The sequence below is a fragment of the Chelonia mydas genome, chromosome 19 (genome assembly GCF_015237465.2).
Source record: "Chelonia mydas isolate rCheMyd1 chromosome 19, rCheMyd1.pri.v2, whole genome shotgun sequence".
NCBI classification, from domain to species: domain Eukaryota; kingdom Metazoa; phylum Chordata; order Testudines; family Cheloniidae; genus Chelonia; species Chelonia mydas.
This window is the reverse complement of record NC_051259.2, coordinates 11,549,318-11,567,362: the sequence shown is the minus strand read 5'-3', so window position 1 is coordinate 11,567,362 and position 18,045 is coordinate 11,549,318. Positions and strand designations below refer to the sequence as shown.

Sequence of the window (18,045 nt, the reverse complement as noted above, 5' to 3'; positions counted from 1 at the left end):
TGGAGATCTATGGATGAAAGTGTTACATCATTATTAATGGCACCTGTGGTGCGGGATTTTGTGATGGGAATGCCTCTCGTGAGGGAAAAAAAGATAGATTCACCGATTCATTTCGTACATAAGCTCCCAAGTGTGCGCGGGTGCACCCCCCTCCCCCCCGTTCCCTGGGCATTTAGAAGTTGCAGCCTCTTAGAATGAGCGAGATAGGACTGGCCACAAATCATAAAACATGAATGATATCTTGTAGCGCCAATGAGAGGAGCTGTTAAAATAGCCAATTTTCAGGCAGGATTTTTTGGGGCACCTAACGCAAGATGCCTCTGAGACGCTTTTCTGGGTACATGTAATTCCCATGAGATATATGGGGGCTCACTGCCTCTGAAAATCATGCCCATGGTGGCTAAAGGTGGACAACCAAAACAAGTAGCCACCTTTGCACATATGGTCTAAAGACTCTAGCGAGTGGCTAGTAATGTCTGGTATGTACCAGCCAAGTCATTTTTTTAAATTAATCCCCTGTGGATTTTTTTATTTTTATTTTTTTTTTGCATTCACGGGACAGAATTCATTTTTGCAGCCCCAACTGATAAATAAAATAATGTTAGTGTCTTCTCTAGTGACCATCTAGAGCTGGGCCTGTGAGCTGCTTGGCCGGATTTTAAATGTGCTGGCCCGCTGGGACCTGCTCCAGTACTAAGAGAGTAGCTAAGCCCTGTTGACTTGGCTCAGAGAGGTGGGGAAAAAGCCCACTTAAGAGATTTATGAAACTCTTAGAAATTCTGAAACACAATTAAATGTTGGTGGGGAATTTCTCGTGCCCCTAAAACAAAAACACGGTGCTTCAAGTTCTCAAAGCTTCACGATCCTAAACACCCCACAGCTTGAGAAGGCCCCACATTCTAGAACCTATCACAGATCAGATATAACCTTTGTTCCACAGACCCAGACTCACGTACAAGTCATGTAGTAGAACCCCTAGATCACACACAAGCCACACTCTAGATCCCACTCCAGCTTGTGACCATCCATGTTCTAGAACCATGGTCCAAGCCACACATATCGTCCATGCTCTAGAACCACGCCAGCACAGATACCATCCTAATTCTAGGACAAACAATGCTCTGAAAGGCTCCCAATTCTAGGACCCCAGGCTCGTCCCATCTCTACAGGCCCTAGTGAAATTCTCCCAAAGCCCAGCATGAGTTACATCTTGTTTGGTTCAGTCAGATGAGAGTAAGTTCTAGATCAACATTGCTACCAAAACACCAGTGGCTTCACCCACGGGGAGAGAGGGAGCACTGAGGCTCTGTCTCTAGGGTTGTCCCGTCTTCCCCCGGTGCCTTGAGGAGCTGGCAGGAATCTGAAGGAGTGGCAGTATCCTGACACGCGTGTGCGTGCCCGGGGCTTGGCTAGGTGTCACAAGCCAGCGCAGCCAGTCTCTGCTCCAGTGACTTGTACAGTGGTGAGTTCAGGAACCGGGGGTAGGAGTCTCGGTGCATGAGAGTGTAGATTTGCCCCTGGGCCTCGTTGCACATCTGCGCGCTGGGCCTTGCCAGGGACCTGTTGATTGACTCGCGCACGCTCGCATCGATGCTGACCTGCGGAGGGAGACGGGCAACACTCTTGAACCCAGGGACCAGGACTCCTCACGCAGCGGCTGTGCTGGGATGCCCTGGCTGTCCAGGGCCCCGCCAAGAGCTCTTTGGAGAGACCCCAGCCTTTCTCAGGCACTGGCATAGATGGTTCCAAAGTGCCGTGAGCTGCTGTGACCTGGCAGCTAACTGTGAGACCGGGACAGCTAACTCAAGGACCTACCCATTCCAAATAAAGTAGGGGTCAACTCTACAGCCAGGAGCCACTGCTCCAGGGAAGCTCAGGTGGCTGATGTCAGAGGACCACTTGCTTTGGGGACGGTCCCATTGCTGGGGCGTCAGGTGCAAGGAGACACTCTATGCTGTCCTCCCCCAATATTCAAGGCAGTGCCTGGCGTTTAGGGCCTTGTTTACCTGGCTGTTGCATTACGTTGTAAGGCGACAACAATGGGAGGGCATAAGCTGGGAGTGATGTCCCCTGAGCTGCCTCCCAGCAGGGCGGTGGCAGACCTACCTCCCTTGGGGACAGGATAGAAATGTAATCCAGGTAGATCTTCTTGGCTTTCTCGCAGACCTGCTCCTGGCTCTGCTCCCTCTTGAGCTCCTCGCAGGCCAGCCAGAAGGCCATGTTCTCGTCGCTGTGCTCCGTCCGCAGGAACTCCATGAAGACGCTCCGGCCAGCCGGGCTCGCCAGCACGCAATCAAACGAGCACTTCCAGGAGGCCGCTTCTTCCACGGTGAGCCTAGGAGACGAGGAGAGAGTGAGCGAGAGAGACATGACCTCTAGACAGAGTCCTGGCAATTGCATGACATGTTCCCTTTTCAGTACCCCACCCCTCCATCCCCCGGCTGCCATCCATCCCTGACTCAACTCAGTCTGTGCAGGACCTGCCCCAACTCCCTGCCCAAGCCACCTGCTCAGTGGCACGCAGAGTGCCTATCCCAACTCCTGGGCTGATGGGGCTGACCGTGTGGTACTCCCTGGCCCTGCTGCCCCGGATCATCCCCAACTCTTTGCCGTGGCAGAGCCAAAACTAAGGAGATGCACGGGACAGTGCTCCTGGGAGACAAACCTGACCTCAACGTTTGGACCCGATCTGAATGTTCCCCACATCTCATGTGTTCCGACCCAGGGGATCAGCTCAGACCCAACCTTGGTGACTTTAATTTTTAAAAAGAGCCACTTATTGTTCTTCCTTGTGTTCCAGCTTCTGGTCGCTATCTGAGGCCCGTCCTCCTGCATGGTGCATGCTGGGTGGCGTCAGACATACCTTTCCTCGAGGGGCGGGGGGATCTCCAGCTGGGAGACACTGGACGTCTTGTGCCCGAACCTGTCTCTTTGTCTCCTTCTCACCGTCCGACTCCTGAAACGGACGGACATGGAATTTGTGGTGGAGAGTGGCGGGGACATTTTATCTGTGTGAACAAGGAGGATCCAAGCCCTAAACATGGTTCCCAAGTGGACCGGTAACCATGCAGATTTCTCTGGGTTGGAGTAACAAACCTGTGAGTCTCATTAGAGTTGGTATGGCAGGACCCATTTTTTCATTTTCTCAGTTGTGACAAAGTTCCTTCTCTGCCTCGGTGGGTCCTGCGCTTATTGGCGGATTTGCTCGCCTCAGAGATTCACGGCAGCCCTCAGTTTGGTCACTCTTGCTAGTGGCTCAAACCTGCCGTCCACTCAGCTAACCTCATCACTGGCCAGCGTGGGGGAAACGGAGAGCAAACCCCGCAGTCTCTGTGTTCCACCTAGTGGGTCAGGGACAGGGCAGATCCCTTTCCAATTTAGATCTTCCCTTCTGGTGTTTCTCACAGACCAGGTCAACTCCTCCTGTGTCTGATCAGGGGCCCACCCTCTACACCAGGTTCTAGCCCAGGGCTCTGTGGATAGCAGCTGTCCACAATGTTCCCTGTATCAGCTGCATGACAGCTACAACTCCCTGGGCTACTTCCCCATAGCCTTCCCCCCAGCACCTTCTTTATCCTCACTGCAGGATCTTCCTCCTGAAGCCTGATCACACTTGAACTCTTTGCTCTTCCAGCAACACGCCTTCTCACTCCCTGCTCCTGGCACACTCCCCTACTATCTGATGGGTCCTTTTTAAACCAGGTGTCCTGATTAGCCTGCCTGCCATAATTGAATCTAGAAAGTTCTTAATTGGCTCCAGGTGTCCTGATTAGCTTGCCTGTCTTAATTGGTTCTGGCAGGCTCCTGATTGCTCTAGGGCCTGCTCTGGTCACTCAGGGAATAGGAAACTGTTCAGCCAGTGGCCAATATAGAATATCAGGGTTAGAAGGGACCTCAGGAGGTCATCTAGTCCAACCCCCTGCTCAAAGCAGGACCAATCCCCAATTTTTGCCCCAGATCCCTCAATGGCCCCCTCAAGGATCGAACTCACAACGCTGGGTTTAACAGACCAATGCTCAAACGACTGAGCTATCCCTCCCTTTGGCTTTGACCAGACTCCTGCACCCCACTGGTCTGCGTCTGTCACACTGTATATATGTATCTTCCTACTGTATTTTCCACTGAATGCATCCGATGAACTGAGCTGTAGCTCACAAAAGCTTATGCCCTAATAAATTTGTTAGTCTCTAAGGTGCCACAAGTACTCCTCGTTCTTTTTGCTGACACAGACTAACACGGCTGCTACTCTGAAACCTGTGAGAATCATTCTGTTGATAAGGGAAGTGGTGTGGCTTGCAGGTGGAGTACTAGACAGGGTGGGTTGCAGGAAACCGGGGTTCTGCTCTTATCTTTGCTAGGTCACCTTGGGCATGTCACTTCCCTTCTCTGTGCCTCAGTTTCCCTATCTGTTAAATAGGGTAATGATATTGATGCTCTTGGTAAAGCACTTGCAGATCTACTGATGAAAAGCACTATATAAGAGAGAGGTATTATTCTCAATGTGGGGGCTCCATCTATTTTCTGTATCTCTCCTTTCCCTGCTGTGTCTGCTCAGCCACACTGAGGAAAAGCCCCATTGTTTGTTTGATAACTAACAATAATTACTTAGATTTCAAGCTCTTTGGGACAGGATCTGTCTTTTCATTCTGTGTGTATATGGTGCCCAGCACAATGGGGCCCCAATCCCTGACTGGGACTTCTAGACCTCTGACCTCTCTATTCCTACTCGAGATTCTCCTGGTGATCACATTCGCTCTTTTGGCCACAGCGTCACACTGGGAGCTGATGTTCAGTTGATTATCCACCACCTTCCCCAAGTCTTTTTCAGAGTCACTGCTTCCCAGGATAGAGTCCCTGTTTTTCCTACATTTACATTTGGCCATATTAAAACGCATATTGTTTGCTTGCGCCCAGCTTACCAAGCGATCCAGATCACCCTGAATCAGTGACCTGTCCTTTTCACTATTTACCACTCCCCCAATTTTTGTGTAATCTGCAAATTTTATCAGTGATGACTTTATGTTTTCTTCCAGGCCATTGATAAAGATGTTAAATAGCATAGGGCCAAGAACCAAACCGGGAGCCCACCGGAAACAGACCTGCTCAGTGACCATTCCCGTTACAGTTACTTTTGAGACCCTTCAGTTATCCAGTTTTTAATCCATTTAACGTGTGCCATGTTCATTTTATATTCTAGTTTTTTAATCAAAATGTCGTGCTGTAGCAAGACAAATGCGTTACAGAAGTCTATTATGACAACACTATTATCTTTATCAACCAAACTTGTAATCTCATTAAAAAACAATGATAGGTTAGCCTGACAGTACCTATTTTCCATAAACCCACATTGATTTGCATTAATTACATTACCCTTCTTTAGGTCTTTATTAATCATGTCCTGTACCAGCTGCTCCATTATCTTGCCTGGGATCGATGTCAAGCTAACAGGCCTATAATTACGTGGGCCATCCTGTTTATCCTTTTTAAAAATTGGCACAACATCAGTATTCTTACAGTCTTCTGGAACTTTCCCAGGGCTCCAAGACTTATTAAAAAGCAACATTAACACTCCAGCAAGCTCCTCAGCCAGCTCTTTTAAAACTCTTGCCTGCAAGGTATCTGGACCTGCTGATTTAAAAATGTCTAACTTTAGTGGCTTGTGTCTAACATCCTCCAGAAATATGAGTGAAAAGTTTGCTACCATCCCTAGATGATGAGACTGCATCATATGTTTCCCCCCCCAAATACTTATTGAACACTTCTGCCTTTTCTGCATTACTACTGATAATTCTACCATTTCCATCTGGTAACGGACCAGTACCATTGTCAGGATTCTTTTTGTTCCTAATATATTTATAAAAACTTCTTTTGTCCTTAACTCTGCTGGCCATAGATGTCGTCTTGCGTCCCTTGGCTTCCCTTATCAATTTTCTACAATTCCTAACTTCTGATTTATATTCATTGCTATCAACTTTCCCTTTCTTCCATGTGTTTATAGCTGCCTTCACTTCCCCTCTAAACTGAGTAGTTTTTTTTAAGCAGCATGGCCCCTGAATCATGGGATTGTGGCTTTTTGTGTATCTAGTAAGGTGTTCTTAAATGAGTCCCAATTATCATTCATATTTTTCTAACTAAATTCTTCCTCACAGCTGATTTGGCTCAGAGTTGTTTGCAGCTTTGTGAAATTGGTCCTATTAAAGCACTAAGTAAATATATTAGTGGTCTGGACTTTATTTTCATTGCACATTATACATGTAATCAAGTCATGATCACTTGAACTTAAGCTACTGTTATCTTTTAGTTGTGAGATCAGTTCTTCTTTATCTGTTAGGACCAGGTTTAACATAAAATTCCCCCATGTTGGCTGCAACACTTTTTGAGCTAGGAAATTGTCATCTCTAAGCTTTAGAAATTCCAAGGATATTTTAGTCCTGCCAGCGTGAGCCCTCCAGCATGTGTCACTCAGACTGAAGGCCCCCATGATCCGCAGCCTTTTCCCCCTACACCTTGTAGATAGGTGCGTAAGGAAGTGGTCATCCTCTTCCTTAGTGCAGTTTAAAGGGGCTGTGGCTGACACCAACTAATACCCCATTTTATGCTTTATCGGTTAGGACATAAGCATTCAGGATCATCTGCTTTGGAGTTATCAGTGACTTGGAAACCCTTTTTGACATAGAGAGCTACTCTCCTTTTGCCCACTCGATCCTTCCTAAATCAGTTCTAACCATTGATTTGAACATTCCAACGTGAATAGCTCTCCATCCGACAGCACCACCGGAGCACCGAAATGCAGACACCTCTAGGGTCGTGGAGGACACCCACCCACCAGACATCGTGCTACACATGAATGGGGCCACAGCCAGGACGCCAAATCTTTACTCTTACCAGTAAAGACTGTGGGATCTTTAGTGTTCAGTAAATCAGACAGGGCCTTGGTTTTAAAGGCCTCGTAGGCGTGGGAACTAGGGGTGTGGGGGATGCTGCAGCACCCCTCAGTTTTTGCACGGGGTCTCGGCCGCCAGCTCCACGCCTAGGGCTCCGCTCCCGGACCCGCATGCGGGGTTCCAGCTGCCGCCGGACCCGAGCTTGGGGCTCCGTTGCCAGCCCCAGCTGTGGTCCCAGCCTCGGCCCCTTTACCTCTGTCCGCGTCCCCTCCCCATCCCGGAGCCACGGCCCAGTCCTGGCCCCGGCTCTGGGGAGAGGGGACACAGACAGGGGTAAGGTGAGGTGCAAAGTAAAAAGTTTGGGGACCACTGGCTTTCAGCACCCCCACTGTAAAAATTGTTCCAGCGCCACTGAAAGGTCTCATCTGAAAGAGCCCCACAGAGGTAAAATGCATGCCCCTCAAGCCTCTAATGCACGCCCTCTCCGAGCAGTCACCTTAAGCAGCTGCTGCAGCAGCACCAGCAGAAGCAGCAGAGTTTGGGGCCACAGCAGCAGCACCGCGGGTGCCAGGTCTCGGTGAGCCGCCTGCCTTTTTCCGATGGGCTGGACTCCATTCCCTGGAGAGCGGGGGAGAAAGCAAGGCCAGGAGGATCGCCCACACACAGCTCTCCCACGTTCTCCTAATGGATGCACACCGTGGCCCTGACGAAAGAGCAATAGTGCAGAAGGCTAACGAGCCTGGAAGAAGGATCTAGAATGACAATCTAGGATGGTGACGAGACCAAGGGTTTAGAACAAGAAGTGCAAAGAAAGCAGAGACTAGGGGACCACCCCAGGCCATTTGGAAGGGAGGGAGCCATCACTGCCCCCAGAGCATCCTCTACACAGCAGAACACACTCACCCACTGGTCCCCTCTAGGCTGCATCCCACCCCAGGGCACAGGTGACCCTATTTAGATTTGTGGATCCCATTCTGCAGGGACTCTCCAACCAGCCCCCTCCCGCCACACCCCTCTCAAAAGGTCCTTCCCTAGCCCGGAGGGGACGGGCGCAGAATACCACTGGCTCTGCTGGGTAGATTCCCTCGGGATTGGGGGAGCAGAGGGGATGCTTGCACCCTAAGTCCCACGCCTCAGGGGGGCGCTGTAGTCTCTCGGCCGCAAGCGCGCTAGGGGGACGCCGCAGTGCCTTCGCTTTCCAGCAGGGGGCGCTGCCGTGTCCCGACGCGGCAGCAGGGGGCGCTGTGCCGAGCGCTGGGTCTCCGGCCCCCGCCGCGGCCCCAGCTGGGCTGCCCGAGCGCTGCAGGGGGGAGCGGGCGCCCCGGCCCCCCCCTTCTTCCCCTGGCAGCGGCGGGGAGCGGCTCGGGGCAGCCGGCCGAGCCCCTCCGCCGCTGGGCAGCGCCTCCCTGGTTGCAAAGCCCCGGGGCAGCGCCTGGCCCAGGAGCCTGCCCGCCCCGTTCTCCAGCCCCCCCGCGGGCCCGCGGGCGACGGGGCGAGCCCCTGGGGCGGGCGGCACCTACCTGAGCCCTTGCAGCGAAGGAGCCTGTTTGCTGGGGCTGCCTGCGGAGAGCTCGTGGGGCCGGAGCGCGGCGGGGGCCCGGGGCTCCTCCCCGCTCGGGTCGGCAGGGGGCGGCCGAACCCCGCTCACGGAGGCGGCGAGCTCGGGGCAGCCCGCAGAGCCCGCTGGCCAGTGGCTTCCCGGGCCGGACTGGGGAGGGGGGCAGGGGCCTCTGCGCCCGCCTGCAGCCCCCAGCACAACCCCCTGCGGCCGCACAGGGAGCAGGGGCTGCAGCGCTTGATGTGATTGGCTGGGTTGCTTTCCGCTAGCAGCCTGGCGGTCTCTCTGCGGTGGTGCCCATGTACCTAGACCGCTAGCCAGATGCTGCTGTGGTCCCCATGTACCTAGCCAGATGCTGTGCTAGCTAGCTGTCCCTTCCCGGGTAGGCACAGCTAGGTAGCTATCCTCAGGCACACCCACCCCTCCCTAGCCACACAGTATCTATCGATCTGTCTATTCTCTGACACGCCACCTATCTATCCTCTTTGTCAGGGTTCCCGCCGCACTCTGAACTCTGAGGTACAGATGTGGGGACCCCCATGAAAGACCCCCCTAAGCTTATTTCTACCAGCTTAGGTTAAAAACTTCCCCAAGGCACAAATCCTTCCTTGTCCTTGGATGAGTACTGCTGCCACCACCAAGTGCGTTCGACAAAGATTCAGGAAAAGGACCACTTCCTGTTTCCCTAAAATATCCCCCCAAGCCCGTTCACCCCCTTTCCTGGGGAGGCTTGAGAATAATCTACCAACCAAATAGGTAAACCAGGTGAGCACAGACCAACTTCTTGGGTTTTTAGGACACTAAAAAGCAATCAGATTCTTAAAAAACAGAACTTTATAAAAAGGGGAAAAAAGTAAAAGAAACACCTCTGTAAAATCAGGATGGAAGGTAATTTTACAGGGTAATAAGATTTAAAACATAGAGGATTCCCCTCTAGGCAAAACTTCAACGTTACAAAAAACGGATAAACCTCCCTCTTAGCACAGGGAAAATTCACAAGCTAAAACAAAAGATATTCTAACACATTTCCTTGCTATTACTTACTATTTCTGTAAGTTTAGATGTATCATTCGCAGGAGCTAGATTACTTGCTTGATCTCCCTCTTTGTCTCCGGAGAGAACACCCAAACCCAAAACAAAAACCTTCCCCCACAGATTTCAAAGTATCTTCTCCCCTTATTGGTCCTTTTGGTCAGGTGCTAACCAGGTTATCTGAGCTTCTTAACCCTTTACAGGTAAAGGAGGGATTTTATGCTACCTTAGCTGTAGGTTTCTGACATCTTACCCATTATCTATCTATCTATGCTCTTTCACACCCATTATCTATGTAATCTATCTATCCCAGGCATACACACCGAGCTGTCTATCTATATATCTATCTCCATGCACACCCACCTAGCTAGCCCCATCCACTAGCTATCCCCATGCACACATGGCTAGCTGTCCTTGTGCACACCCATCTAGCTAGCTAGCTGTTCCCAGGCACACCCATCTATCTGTCCCCACCTACACCCCTTATCTAATCTATAGATCTGTGCATTTCCATCTGTCTCTCTTTCATCTGCATTATTATTATTCCAGTAGAATCCCTATCTTACAACCCAGTTGGGGACTGAGGAGTTCAGAAAAGCAAAACGTTCATAAAATGGAACATCTTGAAACGTACAGTAGGTCCAATGCAGTATTGCAGGACGGGGCACCGTCTTCGCTTTCTTCTTGCCCTTCGAACCACTGCAAAGCAATTTCCAGTGCACTGAAGGTTTTGGAATGGGGAGGGATGTCGACTTTTTCTTCACCAGCATCGCTTTGGTCAGGTGATTTTTTTTCCCTATCAGGGAAATAGGTTTGTGTGACTGGTTGTTCGTAAGATTGGGGTTCAGGCAATCGAGGTTCTACTGTATTTATTATGTGTATTGCATGGAAGCCCCAGGACCCCACTGTGCTAGGCCCTGTACAGACACAACTACTTCTTCCTGGCACTTATTTCGGCATCTATGGGGCCAGCCCCAAACATTACAAAATCATGAGTTAGACACCGGCCAAATTCATGAGATTGGCTTGACGATGATGTGACACTTAAAATAATAATTGCTGGGGGTTTTTTTTTTCGCTTTGCCTTCCGCTTTCAGATGGGTGTATTCAGGTCTTGTTCTCCAGCTAGTCTCTGCAACCATAATGGCTAGAAACTTGCTTTTTAAAATACAAAAATTGAGAAATCACAGGGCTCCAGGAGCTGGCACTTTAAGACTAACATCTCATATTGCAAGACTTGGCAGTAGTTGACAAGGGGTTAACTGGGTAACTCAGTATTATGGGTTGGAGACATCCTCCCCCTCTCCCTTTCTTTCTGTTTAGTTAGTGGGTGTCTTCTCACACTCTGTTAAGGGGTCCATAAGGCAGTCCATTCCCAGCCTGCAGTACGGTAAGTAGTGTGCTTCTTGTGCACTGCTTGGTTCCTTTACAAAAGCGCCTATCTTCCTAGCTGCATTCCTGCCCTCTTTAGCGGTGGCTCCACCTTAGGTATTTATCCACCCCCCCCCCCCACTGTAGTATCTGAGAGCCTCACAATCTTTAATGTCTTCACCCACACTAGCCCCATGTTATCCCCATTGCATAGATGGGGAAACCGAGGCACACGGAGTCTGGATGACTTGCCCAAAGTCACACAAGAATTGATGGAGCAGGAAGTGGAACCCAGTCCTAAGGTAGAGCCCCAACCACTGGACCATCCTTCCTTTCTCTGGACAGTCCTATGTGATAGCAGTTTAAGTACATAAAAGGCTGTTACAAGGAGGAGGGAGAAAAAAAGAACATTCTTCTTAACCTCGGAGGCTAGGACAAGCAGCAATGGGCTTAAATTGCAGCAGGGGAAGTTTAGGCTGGACATTAGGAAAAAACTTCCTGTCAGGGTGGTTAAGCACAGCAATAAATTGCCTAGGGAGGCTGTGGAATCTCCATCATTGGAGATTTTTAAGAGCAGGTTGGACAAACACCTGTCCAGGATGGTTTAGATAATACTAAATCCTGCCATGAATGCAGAGGGCTGGCCTAGATGACCTCTTGAGGTCCCTTCCAGTCCTATGATTCTATGATCACGGTTCTACGTGAGCCCTCCTGGGTTACGGACGATAACAGTGGTCCCCGTCAGAATCAAAACTCTCCTGCAAAAGTGAGCCCATCCTCCTAAGCCCCCCAGTGCTGAATAATGAGAACCCCCCCCCCTTGTCACCCCACCTCCTGTATTTGGTAAAGCACCATGCGCTGCTTGGCCCTCAGGTACATGACAACAATTAGTAATAACCCTTCCCCAGTGTGGTCTGTTATGATTCATTGATGAATCTGTCTCCAGGAGCTCCTTTGATGGATGTATCTGTCAGCCTTTAGCCACCTCGCGAAGCAAGCAATCAATGAGCTCAAGGTGCAAAACTCGAGTCGAGGTGAACCCTGAGACAGGGCACGCGCCGTCTGTAACGTGCCCTGGATAACAACCCACTGTTGACCCATTGCAGAGCTGGTGGTTACACAGCTGGGCTGGTTGTATCGAGCCCCCTCTGGGCTCAGCCGAGCGTCCCCATTCCCCGTACAGAGCTCAGGCCGCCTGTAAAGAGGTTAGCCGGGGCTTGTCCCTCTCCGGGGCGGCAGGGAGCCACACCGCCTCACTACGCACCGTTGATGTCTTGGGGGAATTAGTCCGGCCGCGGGAGTCTCCCTCGGCGGCCCTTGCGGCAACTGCAAGAAAGCACAGTAAGCCCGGGCCCTCGGTCAGGGCAGGGCAACAGCGAGTCAGGCCCTCAGTCAGGGCTGAGCCGTAATAGTACAAATAGTATCAATAAGCCCAGGCCCGGGGCCAGGGCGGGGCAACAAGGAGTCGGGCATGCAGGCCCTTGGGCGGGGGCTGAGCAGTAGCAATGAGCCCAGACCCTCGCACAGGGGCTGAGCCGTAGCAGTACCAATAGTAAGCCCAAGCCTCCAAAGGGCCTGGGAGAGGGGGAGGATGGCCCGGGACCCGCTGCGGTGTCCGTGGGGGTCCTGGTCGCAACACACTGACGGGGCTCTGGCAGTGCTGCAGCCAGACGAGGGTCGGCTGCCCCCGGGCTGCTTCCACGCTCCCGCTCTGGAGGTATCTGGGTCACGGCGGTGTCCTCCGGGGGGGGTCCAGCACCATGGTTCCTCAGGGTAGTTGGCGAGAGGCAGGCCCGGCCCCTCCTCCGGACAGCGGGCGAGAGGCAGGCCGGGGGCGTCTGGCCTCTCCGGCGGCTGTCTTTCCAGTGAGCTCCGAGGTCGAGCCTTTATACTTCCGCGGCGCCGCCTGACTCTGAGGGGCGGGGTCAGAGCTCCCTAGCTCCGCCCACTCTGGTGCCCGGAAGGGCTCGTCCCTCTACAGGGTGGCAGGGAGCCACACCGCCTCACTACACCGCCCTTTAGCTGAAAAACCAGCTTTTTCAAAACCTCACTCACCCTTGCTGGGGGGGGAAGTCATGGAGTCAGGAGTTGCTCCTTGGTGTAACGGCACTGGGGGGTGGGGGGTGTGTTGCAACTGTTACCCTGAACTGGGGCTCCTAGCTCTATGCTGGGACCTGGGCCCACGGGGTGCAGAAAAGGCATGATAGAGACCCCAGCTTGACTCCCCATGCTGCTGCTCACTCCTCTCTGACTCGGCCCCTGTCTCTCCTGCCCCTTCTCCTCCCATCTCCCTATCCTGCTCCTTCTCTTCCTTTAAGCTTCCCTTCTCCCTTTCCCTCTTTTTCATCCCGCTCTTGTCATCGCTCGGTTCCTGATGTTATTCCCCACGGCTCACACCCCATCTCCTGGTCCTGGACCCTGTTCCCCCTGCCCTGGCAGGATACAGCGAACCTTCATTGAGTTCGGTGCAACATGCTCATATCCATTAGGATGGGGGTGGGGGGAGGAGAACAAGGCCCCCTGGTTGCATTTAATCTGTTTGTGGAGAACTCCTCTGGGGCTGAGCCATCCGACCCCTCCTGAGCACCCTCTCCAGACGGCTTTGAAGCTCTACCAAGTGGGAGCCCTGGCTCGGGATCTGAGCACACCAGCACTCGCTGCTCGGCTGTGATTGTTTTCTGCAGCGTCCCGGGGTGGAATCCTGGCTCCGCTGAAGCCCTGGGCAAAAGTCCCATTCGCTTCAATAGACGCAGGTGCCTGGGGCTCGTGCTAGGGATCAGCTGAGAGGCTGCAGGAAGACAGGGTGAACAGGCTTCGTCCAGCCTCAGGGGCCCCACACTGGGAAGTGGCCCAAGGTGCCTGTGACTCCTGCTCTGCTGGTGATCTGGATAGGGTGAGGCGGATGGGGCGAGGCCAAAGTGATCATCTCCTGCCAGGCCTCCTCTGTGTGTGGGGCTGCTATGAAGCCTCCTACAGCAATGTAAAGCTGCCCTCCCCAAAGCAGTGCAAAGTCACCCTGCCTGGACTGCTGCTTAGGGATGGGATGGGGTGCTAAATCCCTCCAAACTCTGCGGTGTTTAGATGGTGGGATGTTATAAGGAGAGGGTCATTTCTCATCCAGTTAGGGGTCCGCTCTGGGAGGGGATGGAATTTTGTTCAGATTTATCTCTAGCTCTGCTGGGACCCAGAAAGGGGAAGATTAACAGAGCTGTCCCACAGTGAGGGCTAAGCAGCTTCCCAGGCTTCCTATCCCTGGCCACTCCTTTCAGGTATAGGATATTGGCTATAGGGCAAGGAGACCTTAGGCAGAATTGGACAAGGTGGCTGCCTCAGGTGCAGAGCTGGGGCCCCGTCCCCATGGGGGTTTTTGTGGGGCATCCGAATAGGCCTAGGACTGCAGCTGGCAACAAGACCAGGCCTGCTGTGGTTACTTTCCAGGAGGATAGTTCCTCTCCACCTGGCAACTGCAGGCTTTGCCAGCTAGCACAGTGCACAGGAGAAAGCCAGGGACTTGCCTTTTGGTGCCCACAGCATAGCAACTTTGACTGCCTGTAACCAGGCGCAGACTCACCGGCGGCGCCTCCTGCTGGTCGTCTCAGGGAATTAGCATTCCAGCCTCCAGAGCGCCCTCTGTCCACCGGTGTCTCGCCTTGCTGCTGGCTCCCATGTCCCTCCCAGGACCCCAGTGCCTCTTTAACTGGGTGCTGCCCCCTGGCAGTACCCCACAGCTCTGGGTCTCCCCCTCTCAGGGGAACCCCCACCCACTATCCCCACCTCACCTCAGTCCTAGGCTACTGCCAGTCACCAACTAGCCCCAGCTCCCTGGGGCAGACTGCAGTATAAGCCACTCATCACAGGCAAGAAGGTTTGGACCTGCTGCCTGTCTACCCGTGGCTGCCCCTGCACCTAATAGGCCTTCCCAGGCCTGGAGCCTGGGGCTTTCCTAGGCCGGAGCTCCCCAGCTACCTTGGCCTTTCCCCAGCCCTGCTCCAAACTAGGTCCTCTATTCAGGTCTCTGCAGCCAGGTCCCTCCTTCTCAGGGCTAGAGAGAGAGTTTCTCTGCTCCTGGCTTCCCTGGCTTTTATAAGGCCCGTTGGGTCTGTTTGGGGTGTGGTCCCCAGCTTCAGCTGCTCTGCCCATCAGCCCAGCTTTTCCCCTGCCCTAGCCCTCTCCCTGGGCTGTTTTAGGCCCTTTCAGGCAGGAGTGGGTGGCCACCCCCCGCTACACTGCCCGAGTGGGCTGGGGGATACAGGGTGATGTGGACGCAGGCTGCAAGGTAACTATAGACTCTAAGGGCTGAAGGCACCATCATGATCATCTAGTCTGACCTCCTGCACATCGCAGGCCACAGAACCTCACCCACCCCTGTAACAGACCCCCAGCCTCTGGCTGAGTCACTGAAGTTCTCAGATCATGATTAAAGACTTCGAGTTGCGGAGAATCTGCCATTTACACATGGTAACACGGTGGAACAGCTCTTGGCTAGCTCCCACAAGCCTGGGAGATCTAGTGCCGAGCTCTGTTCCATACACTGCACTCAGGAGAAGCTGGGGATCCTGGAAATGAATGGTCATGGGTGGCCTCTGTCCAGTGTCTACAGCTGGAGTAAATTGGCTTAGCTCCACTGAAGACAGCCAAATTTACGCCGGCTGAGGATCCAGCCCTCTGGTTATGCAACCTACCCCGCTTGGTAACAGACAAATGAACAACAATCCTCGTTAACTCTGGGCCTCAGCTTCACTAGGAGAGCAGATGGAGGAAGGTCAAGTTAGCAGGAGGTGTGCCAGCCAGTCTGCTCTCTGGAGCCTTACTGCCTTGGTGTGCGATGTCTCCTCTGATTTGACGAGCTAAGCAGGGCTGGGGCTGGGCTGCAGTTGGGCAGGAAAAGCCAGGTTGAGAAGTGATGTTGCTAGGACTCTCACATCTGAGTCACCACTCGCCCAGTGCTGCAGAGGAGGCCAGGCCACTGGAAGTGCCCTAGTTCACCGTCGAGTTTGATGACTTGTGACTATTAATCATTGCATGGCACGCTGTGCAAGGGCAGAGGTGCCACCAAATTAACCAGGGCACCAGGGCTAAGCGCACCCTGAAGCTGCAGTTTGCGATGGTGTTTTCTTCATTTCCTCAACTGCTGTAGGGTTGCTCAAACAGAGGCTGTGTTGCACCCAGGGGTGGGTGGCACATGAAGTGATTTGTGCATCTAGTGCACGGTACTGGTATATACGGGTGCTAGGAGCGTTCAGTAGCCTGACATATCCCAGTGCTAGCTACGGGAACTACCTACACATTTCTGGCCTCTCATCATCTTTGTTTGCAATTCTTAAAGCAGCCACCTCCGGCTGGCTCTAAGGCCTAGTGCAAGAGTCAATCATTGCTTTTTGCAGATGCCAGACACGGCTCTATATTTAATTGCAGCCTGAAAAGCATCCGTCACATGCACTGAGATAAAATACTTTTAATTAAAATTGGAAGGACTCCAAGGCTGGCTCTGCATTATGAAGCCCATATTTCAGGGCAGGCTGTCGGCATAAGTCCCGTTCAGATGGCACGGCCTGGCAATATATCCCGGAGAAAGTCCTTTTTACTCTCCCCCTTGGGCCCCACCTGACTGGCTTGGCTTGGGTTTATAAATCCCTCTTTTATCTCTCCTTCCACTTCAAATGTCCCTTCTTCCCCTCTGGATTTTGCAGAAGAGCCGAAGGCAATTGCTCTGTGAGTCCTGCTCAGGGAGTCAGAGATTGCTTAGTGGCTGCTCTGATGTTTCCTCACGCCCTCCTTCTCCCATGGCTGCTTGATCATTAATTGATGAAGCCGGAGGAGCACGTGCTGAGGGCTTGCTTGTTTTGAGGGCTGCAATTTATTGCTCATGAGATCAGGAGAGTCGGACAGCACCAGCAGATTTCAGGCGGGCCACATGCAAGTCCCTGCCCCCCCATGCCACTAAGCTCATAGAATCATAGACTTTAAGGTCAGGAGGGACCATTATGATCATCTAGTCCGACCTCCTGCACAACGCAGGCCACAGAATCTCACCCACCCACTCCTGCAACAAACCCCTGATTTATGGCTGAGCTATTGAAGTCCTCAAATTGTGGTTTAAAGACTTCATGGTGCAGAGAATCCTCCAGCAAGTGACCCGTGCCCCATGCTGCAGAGGAAGGCGAAAAACCTCCAGGACCTCTGCCAATCTGCCCTGGGGGGAAATTCCTTCCTGACCCCAAATATGGCGATCAGCTAAATCCTGAGCATGTGGGCAAGACTCACCAGCCAGACACCCAGGAAAGAATTCTCTGTAGTAACTCAGATCCCATCCCATCTAACATCCCATCACAGACCATAGGGCATATCTACTGCTAGTAGTCAAAGATCAAGTAATTCCCTAAATTAGGCTATCCCATCATATCATCTCCTCCATAAACTTATCAAGCTTTGTCTTGAAGCCAGATATGTCTTTTGCCCCCACTGCTTCCCTTGGAAGGCCGTTCCAGAACTTCACTCCTCTGATGGTTAGAAACCTTTGTCTAATTTCAAGTCTAAGCTTCCTGATGCCCAGTTTATATCCATTTGTTCTTGTGTCCACATTGGTACTGAGCTTAAATCATTCCTCTCCCTCCAAGGTATTTATCCCTCTGATATATTTATAGAGAGCAATCATATCTCCCCTCAGCCTTCTTTTAGTTAGGCTAAACAAGCCAAGCTCCTTGAGTCTCCTTCCATAAAACAAGTTTTCCATTCCTCGGATCATCCTAGTAGCCCTTCTCTGTACCTCTTGCAGTTTGAATTCATCCTCTTTGAAGCCTGACCTGGATCATTGCCCCCAGCTCTGCCAATGCCCCTCAGTCCTCCCCTACAGCTCCCCTGCTCTTCCAGCCCCGTTGTCCCTGAAGCAGTCCTGACTATTGCAGGGCTAGCCTGCCCCACGGGCATCTCAGTTCTGACTTGCAGCAACCACTGCTATTACTCTCCCGTAGACCTCCCCTTCAGCACCTCTAATGTCCCTCAGCTTTGACGCTATAGTGACTCCTGCTGTTCTAACCCCCTGCCACTGCTAGTTGTGTTAAAAATTGTGCTGGGATTTTGTGACATCCTGAAAAGACTCCGCTGAGCACGCCAAATTCATTCCACACATGAGCTCTGCTAGCTTGGATCCTGGCTCACGAGTGTGTTTTTTCACTTCATTGTCCCAACGCTCCCCTCTTT

At 52.4% G+C, this 18,045-nt stretch overlaps 1 protein-coding gene across 1 annotated transcript; it reads right to left on the bottom strand.

Annotated features, from left to right (window-relative positions):
• Window positions 1-790: 790 nt before the first annotated feature.
• LOC102936139 (regulator of G-protein signaling 20) lies at window positions 791-8,085 on the bottom strand. Its single transcript, XM_037881725.2, has 4 exons — window positions 7,381-8,085; window positions 2,864-2,956; window positions 2,107-2,335; window positions 791-1,598 (listed from the first exon to the last, which is right to left on the bottom strand). The coding sequence occupies exons 1-4, from the start codon at window positions 7,497-7,499 to the stop codon at window positions 1,410-1,412; spliced, it is 630 nt and encodes a 209-aa protein (XP_037737653.1). The 5' UTR covers window positions 7,500-8,085; the 3' UTR covers window positions 791-1,409.
• Between the last annotated feature and the right edge of the window lie 9,960 nt (window positions 8,086-18,045).

Excerpts from the sequence above, each read along its gene's own strand:
- LOC102936139 (XM_037881725.2), bottom strand. The coding sequence starts at position 7,499 with ATGGAGTCCAGCCCATCGGAAAAAGGCAGGCGGCTCACCGAGACCTGG. Across the intron at positions 2,957-7,380 it reads TGCTGCAGCAGCTGCTTAAG|GAGTCGGACGGTGAGAAGGA; the intron begins GTGACTGCTCGG and ends CGTCCGTTTCAG. Across the intron at positions 1,599-2,106 it reads CTATCCTGTCCCCAAGGGAG|GTCAGCATCGATGCGAGCGT; the intron begins GTAGGTCTGCCA and ends CTCCCTCCGCAG.